The sequence below is a fragment of the Oryctolagus cuniculus genome, chromosome 15, assembly GCF_051225735.1.
Source record: "Oryctolagus cuniculus isolate XC-2025 breed Fujian yellow rabbit chromosome 15, ASM5122573v1, whole genome shotgun sequence".
NCBI lineage: Eukaryota > Metazoa > Chordata > Mammalia > Lagomorpha > Leporidae > Oryctolagus > Oryctolagus cuniculus.
This window is the reverse complement of record NC_142881.1, coordinates 13,531,392-13,552,326: the sequence shown is the minus strand read 5'-3', so window position 1 is coordinate 13,552,326 and position 20,935 is coordinate 13,531,392. Positions and strand designations below refer to the sequence as shown.

General features: G+C 55.2%; 1 protein-coding gene across 7 annotated transcripts in view; it reads right to left on the bottom strand.

The window, feature by feature from the left end:
- HSPA12A (heat shock protein family A (Hsp70) member 12A) overlaps positions 1-20,935 on the bottom strand; it is a 146,813-nt gene that overhangs the window by 15,167 nt on the left and 110,711 nt on the right. For all 7 annotated transcript variants that reach the window (XM_051824194.3, XM_017348602.4, XM_017348605.4 and 4 more), the window contains 5 exons: positions 13,514-13,599; positions 11,982-12,109; positions 8,694-8,880; positions 6,861-6,965; positions 5,816-5,932 (listed from right to left, as the gene is read on the bottom strand). In XM_051824194.3, coding sequence (XP_051680154.3) covers positions 5,816-5,932; positions 6,861-6,965; positions 8,694-8,880; positions 11,982-12,109; positions 13,514-13,599 — 623 coding nt within the window. The remainder of the gene's footprint in view (positions 1-5,815; positions 5,933-6,860; positions 6,966-8,693; positions 8,881-11,981; positions 12,110-13,513; positions 13,600-20,935) is intronic.

The window sequence follows — 20,935 nt, the reverse complement described above, 5'->3', positions numbered from 1 at the left end:
TCCCATCTGCGCCATCCTTCTGAGAGCATTCGGGATCCTGGCCTGAAGGAGGCGGAACACCTTCAGCTCCTGATAGTCCACCTGTCCCAGTGCCAGTCCCCAGGGCCCAAAGAAGGGTCAGCCCAGGACCACCCACCTGATGGCACCCAGAGAAGTGAGCGCACCTAGCCTCCTGCCAGGTCCCTGCCCACCTCCCCTGGCCATGAGGAAACAGGAGGTCTCGTTTGCCTGTGGGGGGCTTCAGGGGCACAGGGTCCCCCTGGCCACCAGCACGATGGACAGAGAAGCCTGCTTTGTTCCCATCACTGCGTGCTGCTGTCTTTGTCACCATTTCCCAGGGGCCCTCGGGGTGCTGACCCATGTCCACTTTGGAGACAGTCCCCTCCACCGACTCTACACCAGACTGTTGATGGGCAGGGGATTCTTCTTGGGGATCAGGGACAGAGGTGTGCTATCTGTCTCTTTGTCTCTTGGTCCATCTGTCTTTCTCTCTGCTTTGGAAATACATAAAAATAAGCAATAAAAAAACCTGCAAAAGAAAGAGTACATGGGATAAAAGAGACATCTGCACTTTCCCCGACATTCTCAGCAGGAACTCTGGCTTCCAGGGGAACTGCTTACATAGAAATCAATAAATCTTAAAGGAAAACAAAGAAAGAAAATCAAATCAGGAAGTTCAGGGGCATGAAGAGCTGTGAGCAAAGGCATGCGGCGTGAGGTGTCCCGTGTGTGGGCGTGTGGCCGACAAGCCAGCAGGACAGTCCCTGCCGGGACACTGCCACACCCTGAGAAGGCCGCGGGAGAGATGCCTGGGCTCACGGAGTCTGCCCACCCAGTGGGGGCGGTGCCTTTGCTCCCCAGGGGGGCTGGACTTGGCTCCATGGCAAAAGTCCTGTAGGAGGTCCCCCATAGTTGGAGAGGATGGAGAAACCCTGGGTCTGGGAGATCAGGGACCAAGAAATCACCCTCCTTGTGCCCTATCCCCATCACGTTCTCCAACAAGGGAGGGGCCATGTCCCTACCAGCAAATGCACGTGGAGGCCACGGAGGAGAGCCGTGAGGGGGAGGCAAGAAGGGGCAGCTGGCTCCACCCAAGTCCCATCTCCCCAGAGAAGGAGGAAACCTAAAAGAATGGCCCAGGCTCTCCAAGACCCAGACGCTTTATGTCTTGCAGGAGGACCCAGTGCCCGGATGTGGGAGCTCTGTGTCTGCCTAAAGACACAGGAGCCCTCGGGATGGGGCCGCAGCCAGCTGCACAGAACATCCCCTCGCCCTTTGCTAATTCTGCCTCTGCAGCTCACAGCCACTGTCTTGGCATGAGCTCCCTCTGCACCAGAGCCCTTGGTTACCCAAACACGTGACAGTCTGTGTCCAGCCACGCAGAGGGTGCAGACACGTGGAGCCTCTCCTGCAAGACGGTGCATTTACTGAGCACAAGAGCAAGTCCTCTTGCGAGCCCAGAGGTAGCAGCTGAGCAAAACAATGGAGCACCCTCCAGCCAGTCTTTCCCCGGCAGTTCTCTGCCCTTCGTCTTTGTCAGCATGCCACACGTGTGACCGGGGGAGTCCTCAAAGAGAAAGCACACTCCCCCATCTGACACCCCCAGGAATCTGGGGCACCAGAAGCAACCTCCTAGCATGCCTCTGGCATCACAGGCTCCACCCAGGGCAGCAGATGAGAAAACCGCCCTCCAGGGAGACGGGGGAAGCGGTGTTGACACCAGCCACCCCTGCTCCCCAGCCCTGATCAGCCAGGACAATCCAGCCAGGGGACTCCTCTGTCCATGACGGAGAGAAATGGCCGGGCCAGGGAGTGCTCTGCTGGCCTGTGGTCAGGCCGCAGCTGCACCAGATCTGGGTGTGCGGAAGCTTGGTTTATCCCCCCACAAGCTTATTTTTCCCTGCAGCTTGTGCAGAAACGCAAGCTGCGTCTTCCTGTGAGATGAGACCGGCGCACATATGGGAGCATCATTTATTGAACAGGTTTCTGGAACCTGCTAGCGTTCCGCATTTCAGGCAAGATGCCTTGAGAGACGCTGGATTCTTTCCTATGCACAGTTGCTCCCCAGATTCAGTGGGACTCTGTCCCGCTTCCAGGCCTTTCCAAGAGGCCTCTGACGGGATCAGCCATCCTTTCTGCTACCAGTTTTTCAATGCGTGCTCTGAAGTGTCTAAAGGTGACAGTGTGGGAAGTACAAGAAGAGAGTGAGCCCATTTCTTCAACAAACGCCTGACACTGACGTGGTCACGAGTCCCACAGGTGACAAGAGTCTGTGTGCGTGGCCGTGAGCCACAGACTTGGCAGAGGACCCAGAACTCCTGACACTGCTCCCACGGACGACGCTGCCCCCTGGTCAGCGGCCGGCTCTGCTCCAGGTCCCCTCTCTCCCCCACCTGCCAGGTGGAGGTTGACGCTCGGCCCCCACATGACTGTGCCGTGCACTTGTGCTCAGGGGTCTCCGAGAAGCCTAGGAAGAGGAGCTCCCTTTCCCCGTGCAAGCACAACGGGCAGGAGCAGTTCCCAGGGGCCTGCTGCAGCAGCTGCTCCAGCTCGTCCTTGCAGCTCCTCCCCCGGAAGTCAGACCGTCCAGACGCGCCTTGGGCAGAAACGTAGTGAACGCGCAGTCCCCACCTTGCTAAAGAAAAGGGATATCCACCTGGCAAAAGACCTTGTCCTAGACGGGTGCCCGGGGAGCACGCCCCGGAGCCGCTGCGCTGAGAATGATCGTAGCTCAGGTCCTGTGTCAGCCAGGGCTCTCGGAGAGACAGACCAGTAGGAGATAGAAATAGATAGACGATCGATCGATAGATAGATAGATAGACAGACAGACACATAGATAGATAGACAGATACATAGATAGATGATAGATAGATAGACAGACAGATACATAGATAGATAGATAGATACATAGATAGAAAGACAGACAGATACATAGATAGATAGATGGGGAGACAGAAGATAGACAGATACATAGATAAAGTAGATAGCTGATAGACAGAAGACAGGTAAGTAGATAGATAACCAATCGATAGATAGATGGAGACAGATGATAGAGGATGGAGTTGCTGACTCCTGGCTTCAGCCTGGCCCAGCCCCTGCTGTTGTGGGCATTTGGGGATTGAACTAGCAAATGGAAGATTTCTCTCTCTCTCTCTCTCTCTCTCTCTCCCTCCCTCCCTCCCTCGCTCCCTCCCTGCCTCTCTCTCTCTCTCTAGCTCCGCCTCTCTCTCCCCCTCTGTGTGTGTGTGTGAGAAAGAGAGACTCTGCCTTTGAAATACATACATACATAAATCTTTAAAAAACAAAAGAACAGGCCAGACAAGCCCCAGTCATCGAGACCGCCTGCCTGCAGTGTCTCTGGGCTTCACAAGGCAAATGTCCCACATCCATACAGGCTGTCACACGTGTGCCTGCCAGGAGCTGCTGACCCTCTGCACCCTGGAGCCCCTTTGATCTCATTAACGCCACCCCAGGGCACTGTGCTCCCCCTGCCCCAGACTCCCGGTGTGGGGCCCCACGCCTGCGCCACCGGCTCAGAGACGCAGCCCAGGCAGAGCCGGCCGGGACTCCCACAGCCCTGGCAAACCGACCGGTCCCCGCATGCCTTTCTTTTTTGGGATGAAAATAAGAAAGGACCCTTTCACAGGTCAACCACTGGCTGCTAACGTCTTTCTGTGGGCTGGAAACTGAGACCCCTACCGCATGCACCTTGAGTATCCTGCCTGGGAAAATCTCAGCACGCCAGCTGGTGACTTCACAGCCGGCTGGCTCCCAAGGGCCCGTCCTTGAACTCAAGCTGAAGGTCGACCCTACGGACGAGCTCCACGGCGCCCAGGGCTTCTGTGAAGAGCTACACTGCATTTTCCTTCTTGTGTTTTAAAGAACTTGCCTCTTTCTGGAACTCCCACCCGCTTCCTTCAGCCCTGCAAAAACAAATCTATTTTTGGCAGATACGCACACCGAGCCAGATTCTCACGCTGCACAGAGGAAGGGGAGAGCGGAGGGAACAGCCCGGGGAAGGGAAGGGGGCCGTGTGCAAGTGGAACTGGGCCTGCTGCTCGGAGTACAGCCCTGGGCTATGAATGCCGTGCACAGCGCCAAGGCTGCGGGCTGTTTGTCTACACTCTGGGGTTCAGGGGGATTCTCTGGGCACTCTGTAAAGACATGACCCACATCACAAGTATGTATCCCGGGAGAGGTGTGACAGGGAGAGGGGACATCTATTACCCGGATGATTTGCCCCCAGGCCGGCTGCAGAATGGAGGCTCAGAAAACTAACTCTCAACACGCAGAGCTGATCCAGGCCTCAAGGGTGGGCCTTCCTAAATCCTGGGGCTCGGGTACCAAAGGAGCTTGTTCCATGTGGGGATCAGAGCAGCCTGTGGTGCCAGCCGTCACCTGTCTGCAAGTCAGGCGTGAGAGTCAGAGACCCTGAGGCGTGTGGCACTGGTGCCCAGAGGGTGAGCTTTCCATGGCACTGGCATGTTCTGTCTCCATGGCAACAGGCACCCTGCTGTTTGGTGCCCCTCGTGGCCTCTCTGCTGCAGTCATGCAGGTGTCTGCCACCAGGTGGCGCTGGCTGCCCTCACCCTCTCCAGGTGCTCTGTGTTGCCCACAGGAGGTCCGAACTGGAACAGAGGACGATCCTGTTGCCTTTATTTGTTCACACGCAGCCTCAGTGTCTGCACTGGGCAGCAGCGCTGGGTCCGGGCAGGGCTGTGGTGTAGTGTGTAAAGTCACCTCCGGCAAAGCTGCCCGCATTCCTTGTGAGTGCTGGTTCAAGTCCCGGCTGTTCTACTTCTGAACCAGCTCCCTGCTAATGGCCTGAAGGCAGGGAAGATGTCCGAGTGCTTGGGCCCCTGCCACTCACGTGGGAGACTCAGAAGAAGCTCCTGGATCCTGGTTTGGCCTGGCCCAGCCCTGGCCATTGTAACCACTTGGGGAATGAACTAGTGGGTGAAAGATCTCTTTCTCTCTCTCTCTCTCTCATTCTCTCTCTCTCTAACTCTGCCTTTCAAATAAATTTAAAAATGTTAAAAAAGAAAAAAAAAAGGAGGGAAGGAAGGAAGGGAGGGAGGGAGGGAGGGAGGACCGGTGCTGTGGCGTAGCAGGTTAAGCCACAACCTGTGATGCTGGCATCCCATGTGAGCACCAGTTTGAGGCTCAGCTGCTCCACTTCTGATCCAGCTTCCTGCTAATGTGCCTGGGAAAGCAGAGGAAGATGACCCAAGTTGTTGGGCCCCTGCTGCCCATGTGGGAGACCCGGATGAAGCTCCTGGCTCCTGGCTTCTGCCAGCTCAGCCCTGGCAACCACAGCAATTTGGAAGTGGGCCAGTGGATGGACCATCTCTCTGTCCTTCTCTCTGTCTCTTTCTCTCTGAGTGTGTACACCTCCTTCTCTGTAACTCTGCCTTTCAAATAAATAAATGTCTTAATTTAAAAAATAAACATTGGTTCATGTCCAAAGGCCTTGTCTTTATTCCCTCCTAATTCACATATTCTTGTCTCCCAAGGCTTTTCCTCAAGGTTCCCAATTCCATTCACCCCTGGAGAAAGGTCTCTGACCTCCAACTTGATATCCTAGCCCCTGAGAATCTGCAGTGGACACATGGCCTGGACACACACGAAGCTAGAAAGGGCAGGCAGCCCAGCTCCTGTTGCTGTTGGGGTGGCCCCCTTCTCCCCCAGAAGGAGGCTGAGGAATGGGAAACCTCCCAGCTCCCTGGGAGCTTGGGAGACACCTGAGCAGGCCACACTCGCCACCGCAGGCCTCTTGGGCCCTTCCCTGGCCCCACCCTCCAGGCCCCGCCCTCACCTGGTAGGCGGCTTGTCTCATGAACTGCTTGGCCGGCTGTTTCCAGATGGCAGGCACGGTGATGACCCATCTGACATCAGAGTTCTCAAACTCCGAACCCGCCTGGTCACTCAGCTCCTGCAGCCGGGGGAGGCAAACGCAGCAGGTTGTGGGGCGTGGCCCGTCCCCGGGGCCACCCCCACAAATTCTGGAGCCATCTGCAAGCCTTCAGGATGGTGCGGAGTTAGCTGCCTCCACTTTGCGCTCCTCCACCCTGCAGCCTCCTGGGACTGCTGGGATGGCCCTGCCTCCACATGAGGGTCTCCTGGGCGGAAAATTTAAGCCCCAGCGCAACCGTGGTGGGGAGTGGGAGCGAGAGCCCTGTCCTCAGGCAGGAACAAAGGCCCCAGGGAAAAGGGCCGTGGGAGTGGGGTCGCTCTCCTCTGCTCCTGCCTCTGGGGGATCTGGTATTTAAAGCTCCATCTTGCAGGTGGAGATGCTGGTGCCATGACCTTGAATTGGCCCCATCTGTGGTTTTTGTCACACCTGCACACACGGTCTAAGGTATCCATCGCACTCTGGGTGCCTCGCCAGCCCCCTACTATAAACCTTGTTTGGTCTCCGATACCCAGGAAGGAAGTCGTCGGCTTGGCTTCTGTGGCTCTTGTCCTGAGCGCACTGATAAAGCCCCCCCCTCCCCGCCCCACTTAGCTCTCCTCCCACTCCCAGGCCCTTGCCTCCAGCAGCTGTTGGCTGGGCTTTCTTGCCCCTGAGCTCTCCTGCTGCTGCTCTGCCAGCTCAAACCCTCGCTCCACCACTCGCTGCCTGGGGACGCCCCTCCCCTGTCTACCTCCTACGGGGGGCCTTGCCTGATGCTCCCCACTGGACAGAGTCCCTGCCCCATTTTCCAGTCCCAGCAGCAGAGGCTGAGGGGATGGACGTCCCGCCATCCTGACTCCCCAGCCCACGCTCTCTCCCTCTAGGCTGCACTGTCTCCCGTACCTTGCAGGTGCAGCAGCCTGGGCCGCCACCTACCACAGCTGAGGGGCGTCAGCCCCCATCCTACCTTCAGAGCCTGTTCCTTAAAGTACTGTAGGGCATAAGCAAAGATTTCAAGGGCTTTGACTTTCTTGCCGTTCGCTGCCGTCAGGTCTGTATCCATGGTAAGGTCCTGGTTGAGAGGGGGAGGAGCAAAAGGAGATGGTGATGGAGGAGAGACGCCTTCTGGTGCGGGGAACTGGGCGGTCCTGGGCAGCCATGCCTTCCCCATGTTGGAGGCAGAAGAGGATAGCGTAGCCCCTGTCGTGGGGCCTGCAGCATTGCTCCCACAGTCACTACTCCTTCCTCCCTCCCTTTCTCCCGGATCCCCTGGGAGCAGAGTCCAGGAGAGGAAACGGAGCAGCAGGGCACCCACTGCAGGACACCCATGGTCACCCACGGTCACCCTTGAGGCCCAAGTCTGCCAGCTGGCTACCGTGTGTGATGCTAAACAGACATGAAGCTCTCACTCCCCAGTGCACTGCCAACCAAGTCACCAAAATAGAAGCACTCCTATTTTAAGGCTCGCCCTGTCTCATCCGCTGGGAGCCCAGCACAGCTGCCTCCTTTTCTCTGCCAGAAGCTAAAACAGCTGCTGAGTGTGGTCCTTGGGCCAGGGATGCTTTGGGGGGACAAAGGCCATTAAAAAGTGAGGAGCAAAGTCCCCAAGGGCTGGGAATGTGCACAAAAGTCAACCCATTACTGCCAGCGAAACCAAGTTCAAGGGGCCTCCAGAGTGGGGCAGGCTGGGTAAGCATGCCTCGCCTCCGGAGCAAGAAGCGGCACCGAGTTACCAAAGCGGCCTTGTGCGGCCTGTGCCACACATGCACCCTCCTCCTCCCCGCCAGCCTCCTCCCACTCCTGGGGCTCAGCAGAGATACCCAGGCCCGTGGGCTGCAGCTCTGCGGCAGAGCACCAGGGAGCCTGGGCTCGGACTTGGAAAATGGAAACTGCAGAAAGTCCTGTGCGTCCACCCAGGCAATCGTGATACTCAGCACCAAATCCCACCGGGAGAGACGGGAACGATTCTGTCCTAGCAGAAGCTGGCCTGCACCTGAGAGACAAGCACGCAGCCTCGGAAGGCAGGGGCTGGCTGCTGAGCTCCCCTCGGCATTCGCTTTGTCATCTGCACATACTGAACAGCAAACAAGCGAAAGCAATAATAATAGGAGCCAGCACGTGCTGTGTTTTGATTCCTTTAATCCTTATAATAGCCCCCTGAGCAAGACACTGTCATTGACTTAATTTTAAAGATACAGTATTATTATTATTATTACACAGTATTATTTTAAAGCTACAGGAAAACAAGGCATGGAGAAGTTAAGTGACTTGGATTAAGTCTCCTGATGGCACCAGAGACTGTCTGGCCCCACCTCCATGTCACCATCTGCCATAAGTAGCAAGAGCCAGAGAAAATTTATCGTGTAAAATGATTAAATTGAAAAAGTCTATACCATAGCCCAGCTTCCTATCAAGCTTTCGGGTGGGGGTATCTCTTTGACTGCGACACAGCACTGAACACAGCTTGCTGGGGACAGAACTAAGGCGCTGCTCTGGGAGCCGGGCCTCCAATTCTTGCCTGAGCCTCTCTCCTCCCACAGAGGAGGGATGTGCAGTTGTTCCCGGCTGGTACCTGCAAACTGGCCAGTTAACAGCCACTGCTCCAAGCCCCTCCAATGCTCCCAGCCTCCAACTCAGCCATTCATTCAGGATCCCCAACAACCCAGAGACGAGAAGGGGCACTCCAGGTGTTCCCCAAATCAGAGTCAACCGATGCTAGTTTCTTCTGCCTGGGAGGAATCTGCCCCCACCCCGCACCCCCACCCCCCGCCCCGAGATGGGACGCTCTGGCCCCGCTCACCCCAGTGGTGTGCAGCTTCATCTTGAACTTCTCCAGGTACAGCCACTGCTTGGCCTCGTTGGGATCCAGGTCATGGTAGAAGTCCCTGGCGGCGTACCCGAAGCTGTGGAACTTCCTCTCGGGGGTCAGCAAGATGGTGGTGGGCGTCTTCTGGTTGGATACCCCAGGATCGCCTCCCTCCCATCGCCTGCCATGGAGGGAGATCCAAGGTCAAGCGGTGCAGATTTGAGCACCTACTGTGTGCACAACTGTTACACATGTAGGTGCTCAGATGCACACTGACAAGACACAACTTCCGTGAAAACGAGGAGGGAAATGAGCAACTGCTGATTCTCACTCAATAACAAGGTTCTGCCTTCATCCTCCCACTCTGCTCACTGGGTGCTGGGTGCTGGTGACACTGAGATATGAAACAGTGATGTCACTCCCAGTAAATAACTCACAATCTGGAAGGTAAATGGGGGTGTGTTTTTGTTTCGCATTTCCATGTACTTGAGAGCAGGTACGGACCTGGCTTTGACACAAATACGCAAAGACCTGCACTGTCGCGTGGAAACCGGAGCCCAGGGAAACAGCTGGAAGAGCGGGAGGAGGCAGAGTGGAAGAAGCAGGACTCATCAGAGACTTGAAGGAGGGAAGGACACTGCAGGCTGCTCAGAGCTGGGCAGACACCGGACACGCGGGGCGGGCGGTGCTAAGTGGCTGTGCTGGGTAGGGGAAGCATGTGTGGATGGCAGAGTGATCTTGTGATCGGGTAGAACAGGAAATGAGGTTGGAAAAGCAGCTGGAACCAGGCCAAGGAGACTCCTGAGAACTCTGAGACTTAACCCACGAATCATAGGGAGCCACTGGCAATTTCAGAGCAGGAGCACGACAGAATCAGAGCTGCCGTTCCCGAGAGCAAACTGGACCAAAGGCGGGAGGTGAGGGGGAAGCCAGGCACCGAGGCGGCCGGGCCTGGCCTGGGAGCAGCGGTGAGAGGGCCATGGGAAGGAAGAGAGCTGGGAGCAGAGGGAGAACTGGAGCCTTGGGAGCCTACAGGCGACAGGACAAGTCACAGAATGGAGTGCCCATGCGCCACTGGTCTCTGGGGCGTGGGACGCGGAGGGATCCCAGAACAGACCAGGCACCTCCACACAGCAGTGACCACCACAGCAACAAGAGGGGCTGGGCAAGGAAGGGAGCAGCGAGGGGGAAGAGCTGGAGGGAGCGAGAAGGGGGAGACAAGCAGCGTGATGCAGCAGGTGCAGGGGGCAGGCGGGGCGGCAGAGCAGCTTCCTTCCTTCTCTGGGGCAGAAAGAAAGGCAGGAGACGGGGAAGCCGGGTGGCGAGGGCAGTGACCCATGCTCTCTCTCCTTTGGGACCACTGCAGAGAAGTCAGGGCTGCCAGACGTCAGGCCATTCTCTCCCCAGCCACACCCTGGGCCAGAGGCTGGCCCTGGCCTGGCCTGGCCTGGCCACACAGCCCTCTGTGAGCAGCCTCAGGTGGAGACCAGAGAGAGGGGGGAACAAGCCCTTTCCCTCACCCCCTGGCCGGGAAGGGGGCAGGGCGGGGCGGGGCGGCTGCACTCCTGACCGAGCTTGGACCTGCTCCTAAGGCTGGGTCATTAAGCATCACCAGTACCGCGCAGACGGAGAGCCAGCCTCCACCCAGAGTTGCTGCTCCAGCGGCTCTGGCCTCATCCCTGGCCGATTTCCCAGACACACTCCCTCAGGATGCCGGCTTCTGCCCCCGGAGCCCAAGTTCCCGAGGTGACTGCATAGACACTGCATGGCCCCTGTGCCAGGCAGCAGGGCGCACGCTGCCTGTCCAAAGAACTCAAAGACGAGAGAGTGACACTTTCAGCAGGCAGCACCCCCCTGAGTCTTTTCCCTTCACATTCACAATCCCTCATTCTTGTTTAAATACAAAACATTGGACTTTCCCAGCCATACCCTTGTCAGCCTGTCTCATGGCTATGTTAATAGGTTCTGATGGGAGTAAAAGGGAAAACCAATCTCCCTCCAAAATTGCTGCACTAGCCGAGCCCACGGCGAGGCTCTAAGTTCTCCCAAGCGAGGCCAAAGTGATTTCTGCTCTTACCTCTCCATTCTCATCACCTGACTACATTTCTTAGAGTAGCTACGTGGCCATCAGTGGCTCCAGCCTTTGGGGCACACACTTCCCTGGCCCAGGTTCCCATCTCGGGGTCAGTATGGACCTGCTGGCGTGTGTCTGTCTGATAGGAGGTAGAATCAGGGGGCTACACCGGCAGGGGGCATCCCTGATAGAAAGGGCTTCCCACGATTTCCTGATGAGGTGGCACGGGGGCTCCGGAGTCTCTTGGGGTGGCAGCCTCAGCCTGGGGCACAGCTGATTCTCAAGAGGAAAGGCGTGGCCTAAACCAAGACTGGGGTGAGGGTTGCTTTTATGGTGACTCATGTTTATGTGTTACTTTATGCAAACCCCTAAAAGCTCACTTTTAAGCAATAACTAAATTCCACAACCACTCAGTTGCAGGAAAATGCAAAGCCAACCACCAGCGTGTATGAAGCCATTCCTGGGAATTAGGAAGCTGGGGTGAGAAATCCTGTGCTTCCTGAGCCCAGAGAGGCTGCAGACTCCCCAGGAAGGTCATGCCATGGACGGGTGAGAGGACATGAGGGCCCACGGGCTGCCCAGTGCACTGTGGGGGAGGGAGTGACCCAGAGCTGTCCCACGAGGCCCAGAGAAGCTCTGCCTTTGGGGTCACTTGGCTGAGATCCAGGCCACCCTCGCTCTCTCAGGCCCTCTGCCTCCAGCAGTGTCACCCATGGCTTCCCTCCACTTGGAGGAAGCAGCACCTTCCCAGCTCAGCTTCCTGCTCTGAGCCCTTGCTAGGCCTTAACGGCATGCGTGCCCTGTGACGTGGGTACTGACATATCTCCAGTCCACAGATGAGCAAACCAGGGTTTGATGGGCTTAGCAGGCCCAGCACTCCCCAAGGTCACACGGTAGAGGCTGAGTCAGCAGCTGGGTCACCTCCATCACGGGTGACCTACAGGGGGTACCTCTCATCCAAGACACACACTGGAATCACCCGGCCAGGCTCTAGACCCTCTGACAGCCCCTTCCCAGACTCAACAAATCAGAATGAAAACCACACTGCTACACACCCAGAACCTAGGGCAGCAGTCAGAAACGGTTTGTATAAAGTGGCACAAGGATTTGGGCTGAGCCAGACCAGAATCCAGGGTCTTTCTATCCCGGAAGCGGCACAGGTGCAGCAACAGGCCCCAGCTGCATGCCTGGCCGCCCACGGCTCTCACCTCATCACGTGAATGCACTCTGGCTCCTTGGTGAAGCTGTAGGCATAGCCGCTCGACGTGGTCCCGAAGTCAATGGCCACCACCACAAGAAACACCTGCTGCTCCGAGACGCTGGAGTCCGTGTCATTCTGCAGACACACAGTGAGGCACTGAGGCACAGGCAGCCATGGGGGAGCTAAGCCTGGCTTTCAGGAGGGCGCCTAGGGCTTTCCACCCTGCCCAGCTCTGCACCCACAGCAGACAGAGCACCTCCCACGTCCCCACTCATGTATGCCAAGTGGCAGCCCTGCAGAGAAGGAGTGGCCCAGGGCAAAGTGGAGGCTCCCCTGGCGTGAGGGACGCAGCCCACACACAAGGGCACCTGCCTACAGGTGCCCGCCATCAACCATGCACACGCGTGGCTAACTACAGAGATGTTAACATCACAGCTGGGGGCCCAGCAGTCTGTCCTGAGTGCCCCCTAGTCCTACATAGTCACTGCCCACAGTACCTTACCAGCTGTGCCCTTTGTACCCCCCAGGGGCCCACCTGTGCCAGCCTTCCGTGCACAGGAGCAGGAGCAGGCGGGGCGCACCAGGGACCTTGCCTCATCCTGCTGACCCTGGCCCTCAGTGCCCAGAGCCTATCCTTGTGCTCAACTCATTGAGGCAGGCCAGTAGTGTTCAGCAGTTGTAGATTTTTTTTAAAACTCCCATAGGACTCTAAATTATAAAAATCAACAAATTCTGGATACGGCTTGTATTGGTTAAAGCAGGGAGTGAGCACACCACCCACTTGGCCTCCCCTCCCACTGTCCCTGTTCCTACCACCCTGAAGCTCCTGGCAGGGAACCCTCAGGGCACACAGTTTGAAAACCACAGGCCCTGGCCATGGCTGACCAACCTTCCTGGTTTGCCCAGACCTGGAGGAGTTTCCCCGGATGCAGGAATTCTGGTGTGAAACTCAGACAGTTCCCAGAAAACCAGGACCAGCCGACCCCTACCTGGTGGTGGCGCCAAAGTCCTCAGTGGCATCTTCCTTGTGGGTCCTCTGAGCCACCCCAAGGACTGCCCTTTCCAGTGGGTACTTTTCCCTGCTGGGATCCCGAGCCCCCTGGAGCAGCTGCCCCCAGTCTCCATCCTTCCACACAGATCAGCGGAGAGCAGACGAAGCCCTGTTTCCAGCCCCAGTCACTGCCAGCAACTCCCTGCCAGGTCTCCTCCCCTCGCAGCCACACAGCCACAGGCTTCTGGATACAAAGCCACTGGTTTCACTGATGCCCTGGCCAGAAACAGCCACTGTCTCCCAAGAGCGTGCCTGGCAGTCTCTGAGCCCTGAGGCTCTAAGGGCTGCTCCCACCCTGCCTGCTCACGTCACCCACCCAGGGCCATGGCTCCAGAGCACCTGCCACCCTCTCCCCCTGCCCCGGCCCCCAGGGAAGCCGGCTGAGGCCTGAGCAGGTCAATTTCACCCCCACCCAGTGAGTGCACTGAGGGGCCTCCCAGCAGCCTGAACTGCAAAGCAGACCCCGAGAGCACACACACATTCCTTACCACAATATGGGACGGGGACAGGGGCGTGATTCCTGTGTCCCCCAGGCTCCGGGCTGGAGAGGAGTATGCAGAGGTGGGGGCCGTTTCTGAAAGAAAACACAAAGCACTCGCTGTGCAAGTGGCAGGGGTGGCCCAGGCAGCAAAGCGAGGCCCACGTGCCTTCGCTCCTTCCAGGACTGTGCCCAGCCAGCAGGGCAGGGGCGCCCGGGGAAGCGCCCCCTGTCTTCGGTACGTAGAACTGGACCCCAGGAGATGTTTCTTTTCTCCCAGTGAGCACCAGCCTCGTGCTAATGCGCCACCACTATGCTACGCTGCTCAGTCCCCAGGGCCCCAGCGCCCAGCTGTGCCCGCTGCAGAGACAGTTGGGACTCCAGTCCACAGAGGGGGCAGAAGCCGGAGCACCTGAGACTGTGTCAGTTCCGGGTGTGCTTTCTTGGAAAAGTCTCTGCAGTCCTCAGGTTCCCAGGGGAGTGTGGGAAGCTCTCCCCAGTTGGGGTGTCCCTCCCCCTCCATGCGTCCCGCGGAAGGCCCCGCCCCAGTGTGGGGAACTCATGTCACCCAGTGACCCTGGAGGCTCTCCACAGTCAGTCAGAAGGACACAGCAAAAACGCAGCTAGATGAGCATCCCCGGCCCCAGGAGATGGGGCCCTGCAAGGGACACACGGTCAAACAAGAGGGGGCCAACAGCAATGCAGCACTGCCCGTGTCCTGCTGCCCTGCAAGTGTGCAGGCACCTTCCCAGAGCCCCGAGCCGTAGGACAGGTCCCCCGGGAGAAGCCGACTACCCCGCACAGTGCTGGAAAGCTCCACAATGCCCGCCCTGCCTGCTGCCCAGGACTGGCAGGGCCACAGGCTGCCCCAAGCAAGGAGCGTGCACTCCTACAGTGGAGAGGAAGCCCAGACACGAGGCACCCAGGGACACGAGGCACCCAGGGACACGAGGCCGTGCGGGGCGCACTCTGCTCCACCTTGTGCCCAGCCAATATCCGGCAGGACAAAGGCAGGTGGTTTTCTGAAAACAGTGCTGTGGTCCAGGAACCCAGAGGGTTTGAGACATCGGAGAAGGCCCTGCCTGCTTCCGGGAAGCACCAGGCAGGGCTCCCTCTGCCTCTGCTGCCATGATCACTTTGGGTCAGTCCAGGCTGCCTCTGGTTCCTTTCCTACGTGGGGAGAACCCAGACAGCATCGTTAGAGTGGGGACCAAATGGGACAAAGCGAATCGTGGAACAGTGAACTCGAGGCCTCCAGGTTGTCCGGACACCACCCTCCCTCTACGTTCACGCTTCTCTCCTGCCGGTGAGGCTCAAGGCCAGCCTCCACAAGAGCGTGCACAGCCAGGTAATTACAGGAGTGGAGAAACAGCCCGCGGAGCAAAGGGCCTGAGTACACATTTCTCCAAAGATCTGCAGAGCCCAGAGACGTGGGAAGAGGCCGGACGCCATCAGTCACTAGAGGAATGCGAATCAAAACCCCGCGGAGATACCACTTCCCTCGCTAGGATGCCTGCTGTCTTTGAAAAATCGAAAAGGAACATGACAAGTGTTGGCAAGGATGGGAAGCAGGTGAAGCCCTGGCGCATTGGCACTGGGGATGTAAGACGGCAAAGCTGCCGTGGAGAATGGCGGGAAAAGGCATAGTATCCTGTACGCTGCAGCGATTCTGCTCCTAGCACATTCCCAAAAGAAATGAGAGCTGCGTCTCAGAGATGCTTGTACGTGAATGTTCATCGCGGTTTATTCACAACCAAAAGGCAGGCGCAACTCAGGTGTCCATTGACAGGAACGAATAAACAAAATGTGTGGAGCAGTATGCAGCTATTAAAAGGAACGCCGTTCTTACACATGCTATCACACAGAAATGACATGGAAATGACATTCTCACACACCCGACCACATGGCTGGACCTAGAAAAGATTATGTCGGGTCAAATAACTGGACACACAAGGGCAAACACTGTACAACTCTCCTTATGTGAAATATCCAAATAGGCAAATTCATAGAACAGAGGGCAGGGGCTGGCGCTGTGGCATAGTGGGTAAAGCCGCAGCCTGCAGTGCCAGCATTCCATATGGGCGCTGGTTCTAGTCCCGGCTGCTCCACTTTCAATCCAGCTCTCTGCTATGGCCTGGGAAAGCAGTAGAAAATGGCCCAAGTCCTTGGGCCCTCGCACCTGCATGGGAGACCTGGAGGAAGCTCCTGCCTCCTGGCTTCAGATCAGCTCCAGCTATTGTGGCCATCTGAGGAGTGAACCAGTGGATAGAAGACCTCTCTTTCTCTCTCTCTCTCCCTCCCTGCCTCCTTCTCTCTCTCTCTCCCTTCTTACCTCCCTCCCTCTCTCTCTCTCTCTCTCTGTCTCTGCCTCTCTGTAACTCTGCCTTCAAATTAATAAATAAATCTTAAAAAAAAAAAAAAAAAAAAAAAAAGAACAGAGGGCAGAGCAGAGGTTACCAGGGCTGGAATTGGGAGGAATGAGGGTTAAAGCTTATTACGGGTACAGAATTTCTGTTTGAGGTGATGACACAATTTTAGAAATAGACAATGGTGATGGTTGCACAACCTTGTGAATATAATTCCTGTCACTGGATGCTACACTTTAAAGTGGCTAAAATGGCAAATTTTATTTTTAAAATTTTTTCTAGATTCATTTATTTGAAAAACAGAGAGAGGGAGAGACAGAAAGAGAGGCAGAGGGGGAGAGAGACAGAGATGTTCCATCCACTGGTTCATTCCCCAAATGGCTGCAACAGCTGCAGCTGGTGTAAGCCACATGGATTGCAGGGGCCCAAGCACTTGGGCCATTATCGGCTGACCTCCAAGCACACTAGCAGGGAGCTGGATTGGAACTGGAGCAGCAAGGACTCAAACCAGCAGTCTGATAGGGGATGCCAGCATTGCAAGTTGCAGCTTATCCCACTGGACCACAATGCCAGCTCCTGGAAAGTTTTATTCTCTATAATTAAATTTATTACCATAATGAAGAGATGCTCATTAAAAAATCAACTTGCTCATCTGGGAGGGGAAACCATTTCTGATTACTTTTACCATCCATGGCCCCGTGCTCTTAAAAAGAACATGGAGACATACACTCAGTGCCTGGCCCATTTCACTGCTCAACACACCACCATCTTGGCTAATCTCACAGCACAATGGCAAACCCCTCAGCAAAAGCAGGGGGAATTCTGCTTCTCTGCTAGCACCCGGCCAGATGGTCTGTGCACCTGTTGGCAGGAGGCCTGCCCTATCCGTGACCCCTTGGGCAGCTGGCAGAGAGATGACATCCAGCACCAGGAGCCACCCTCTCTCCCCCTGTTACCTGAAGGCCTGCGGCCATGTGTCCATATTTGCACAGAAGGTCTTGGAGGAAACCAAATGTCTAATTGCCCAGAAAATCTGGTGTTGGCAATTAGCAAACAAACTATTATCTACAGACAAACCGTCCACCCCACGGCTGCTTGGTTCTAATTATCCCATCACTCAATCCTTCTCAGAGCATGCCCTACATTGTCCCACTGACTTCCAAGATGGCATGGGTCCAGCCACACACTGAACACATGCCTTGGGCCCTTGGGGGACTCCAGGGTACTTTGAGGACAAGAACCAAGGATTTTCTAGTTCTTCCTGCAATGCCGCCCCACTAAACAAATGATTTCATTCACTGATCACTCAGCCAGGCCTAGAGGTAGTTGAACTTCATGGACTTTCTCCATCAGAAATTAAATTCAAATAATTGTTGAATGATTTAAAACTCATCTGCATAGAAACCATGACAGGTGACATTTTTATATAGATGCTGTGTTTCATGCACACTCACACCTATTTATGGTCCAAATCAAAGCTAAGTCACTAGTTAATGTCTATCCATCCAGCATGGGAATACAAAAAGCCCATAGCGACACATTTGTTCCCAAGCTAATATTTCTTTACTTGGCTATTCAGGATGTCAAAGTAGCATTCAGAAGTTCTTGGGGAAAAGAATAAGGAGAAGTTGACGACATTCCCCGAGGGGTAGCAGTGGGGAGTCTAATTCTGGGGCACCAGAAGTCCCAACAAGACTTGACACATTCATTCAATAGATGAATGATTGCCAAAGGATCAATGAACTATTATCTGCTAACCTATTGGATGTTCCTGACATAAGCCAACAGACAACAGCAGGGAGGCGACGTAAGGACTGCTGACAAGTACAAAATGCGTGCAAACTGTGCTTCATGGACGTCAGTTATACCCAGGCCCTCATCCACGATGAGAAATGCCAAATGTCCCTCCTTGTGGCCTGGTGGCTGCCTCTGCAGAGCAGTGGCATCCCCCGGGGCTCCCACCTGCACCGCACAGCAAGGCAGCACACAGGCTGAGTCGGGCACACGGGGACGCGAGAGGGGAGCGAGGCCAGACGCTTGACAAGAGCAGCAGGTTCTGCAGCGCGAGCGTGAAGGAAGCCGGAGCAGAGAGAAGTCCGAGCAGGCTGTGCAGATGGGGAAGGAAGACGGCTACCGGGGAGAAGAAAGCAGAACTCCTCCATCAAGGTGGTCGAGGGCAGAGCCGAAGGATCTGGGCGTTCTGAGAAACACCTGCTCTGCCCTCCCAGCAAGATGACATAAAGAGCATCCTTCAAGCACTAAGTTACCCTGGCACCCCATAATAACAGAGGGATTCTATGAATCCACGTCACAAAAATCAGAAAAAACAGGGACCACTTCACGAATGCAAACTGTCGGCTGCAAAGCCCTGGTTAAGCTGGGGGAGAAGAGACCCTGGGAATGTTTAGCAAAGAAACAGACATTGATTGCCTGGGATTTTTTACCAGCAGTTTGGGTAATCCCACATACTTCCGTCTGCATGGTGAGTGTGCAATCGTTTTCAGTCTAATGAACATAAAGCTACGTTGATACACAGGCTCCCGGATTCATTCTTCAGCCTGAAACCCCATCCTTACCCAAACACATTCTTCAAACCATTTTGTAAAATAATCTTTGTAGCAAAGACAGGTATATAAATAAATGAATTGTTTTTCAGCAATGTAGGGGACAAATAAATCAAAGTATTACCCACCCAACACGTCCCCTGCTGCATGACTGTTTAGAACCACAAACCAAGTGGTTGAGAAGAACTAGTTTAATTTGTTAGTGAGGTCCCTAACAATTCAAATGTAGGCATCATCTGGGCTCCTGCTGTGAAAAGGCAAGACATGGAAAATGCAGCCACGTTTTTATTTGCTTCAGGCTCTAATGGCTTTAATCAAAGCAGACGTTCTTAAAATAACAAATGGTCTTGCTGGGAGAGCCTCACAGACAGACATAATTCATGAACTTGCCCGCTGCTCTTTCCAGCAGCGACGTTAGTCAGCAACCGTCCCCGCACAGAGTCGCAGACTTTCAGACACCAAAAACTGGTCCCGCTCCACAAACACAGCATTTCTAAAGGCGAAGACAGAGCCACCAGGGCTGACGGCAAAGCCCTGGGCTCATGTGAATGTGACAGGTGGCCTCCGCTAAAGTGACAGGCCAGCGTCTCCAAAGGGCCCTCCTCGCTCGCCTTTAGGGACCTGAGCCTGTCAAATAAGTGCTTGATTTCTGAAGGATTTGTAAGATCTGGTCCTTATGATTTAAAAAAATGCAATCGGTTTTTCATTTCCCTTCTCCTCTGCCAGAGAGATGACAGGTATTTCTGACAATTGTCTAAAATCAGGCTATTGCACAAAAGGTTCTCTCTTTCTCTCCTTCTACAGCCTTCGTGCAGTGTCATCTTTGAAAACTGATCAGCTCAAGGTCATGTATAGGTTACCAGCAAATATCTTTTAAGAAGGAAAATAAAAAATCTTTTATTACCCTATGACAAGCTGCATGGCTAGCTGAACTAATGCATTATTACCGTAAGCTGAACTTCCATTTCAGTAAATAATTTATGGGCTTTTTTTTTTTAATCACTATGGTTGATGTCCAGAGTAAATGGAAATTTTATCGGCACGAACAGAGAGACCCTCTCACAAACACAGAACGCTGAGTGTAAAATAACTGGTCTCCAAATGCTAAATAATAATTATGGAAATGAGCATGTACTGTGGCAGGACCACAACGCCAAGCACAGGCCAAGTGGGAGCTGTTCCAGGCCCATCCCAACAGGGCAGGGTCTTCCAGCTGCCCCTCCTGACCTCGCGGGTGGTCCCAGAGGTGAGATTACCCAGTGGGCGAGGACTGGGGCAGCTGCTTTCTCCAGGGGCAGTGAAAAAATCTGGGTCCCCGCATCTCCATGTCGTCACGGGGTGGCTTGCATGCTGGCTCTTAGCTGCAGGTTCATACACTGGTTTGTGGCGTGTGCCTCTGTGTATACCCAGGCAACTGCAGGAAGAGGGAGGAAATATTTCCCAGGCCAAGAGGTTTCCCACCAATTTCCAAGAATTACATTCCGCAGCCCTATAGCCCCTGCCTACCAGCTCCTGGCATTTGGAGAGGTTCTACCAGATCCCCCCAAACAAGGTACTAAGATACTTCTGCCCACCTGGCTTCTCTCCCACAAGGGTAGGTAGGACCTTGCCTTATTCCATCCCTGGGTCCTCAGCCCCTGACATGTCATAGGCACTAATAAATGATGGACACATGGATGAGTGAATAGATGGATGGGTGGATAGGAGGGTAGGTGTGTGTGTGGAAGGGTGGGTGACAGACAGATGAATACATGTGTAGAAAGGTGGTGGGGAGATGGACGGATGGACAAGTGGGTAGATTGATGGGTGGGTGGGTGGATGTTCCTGTGTGTGCTCAGACTCTCCGAGTATCCACAGACTTGGTGGGCCAGTGAGGTCTTTACCAACTGAGGCATCACCTCCCTCAAGCTGGGATACTTGCAAAGTATGTGCTGAGTTACACTCAACAATGTGGGATCAGCTCTCACAACACCCAGATCTGTGCCTCTCTATAGAAACCCCTTCGGCCAGTGGAATCACCATTGCTCCCAGATGGGAGATTTCCTAGACCCTCCCTCCCTTTTCATTCTACTCCATACCCTGGCACTGATACTTCTCGCATTTTCAGACCTCTCCTCTGCAAGGTCACCACCACAGCCACAGTCCAGATCCCCTAGTCCCTTACATCTCCCTGCCCTGGGACTGCCCTCTCAAAGCCACGCTCCCTCTGTTGTCAGAGCCATCTAGTCAAAACCAGAGTCCTGCTTACATTACTCAGCCTGGCCAGGGGGCTCCTCTGTGCCCATCCCTCACAGGGTCAAGTCCAGCACACAGCTGATACCTGAGACCTCCAAAATCCATCCCCACCTCCCCCCCAGGGTCTCTGCTCTCTCTGCTGTGCCCCCTGCCTGGCCATACCCAACCTTCCAACAGGCCCTGGAACACCTGTGTGTGATGAGCCCCCAGGCTGTGCAATGCACTGTCCCCCTGCCTGGAGTGCACCTGCTCCTACAGCAGGCAGAT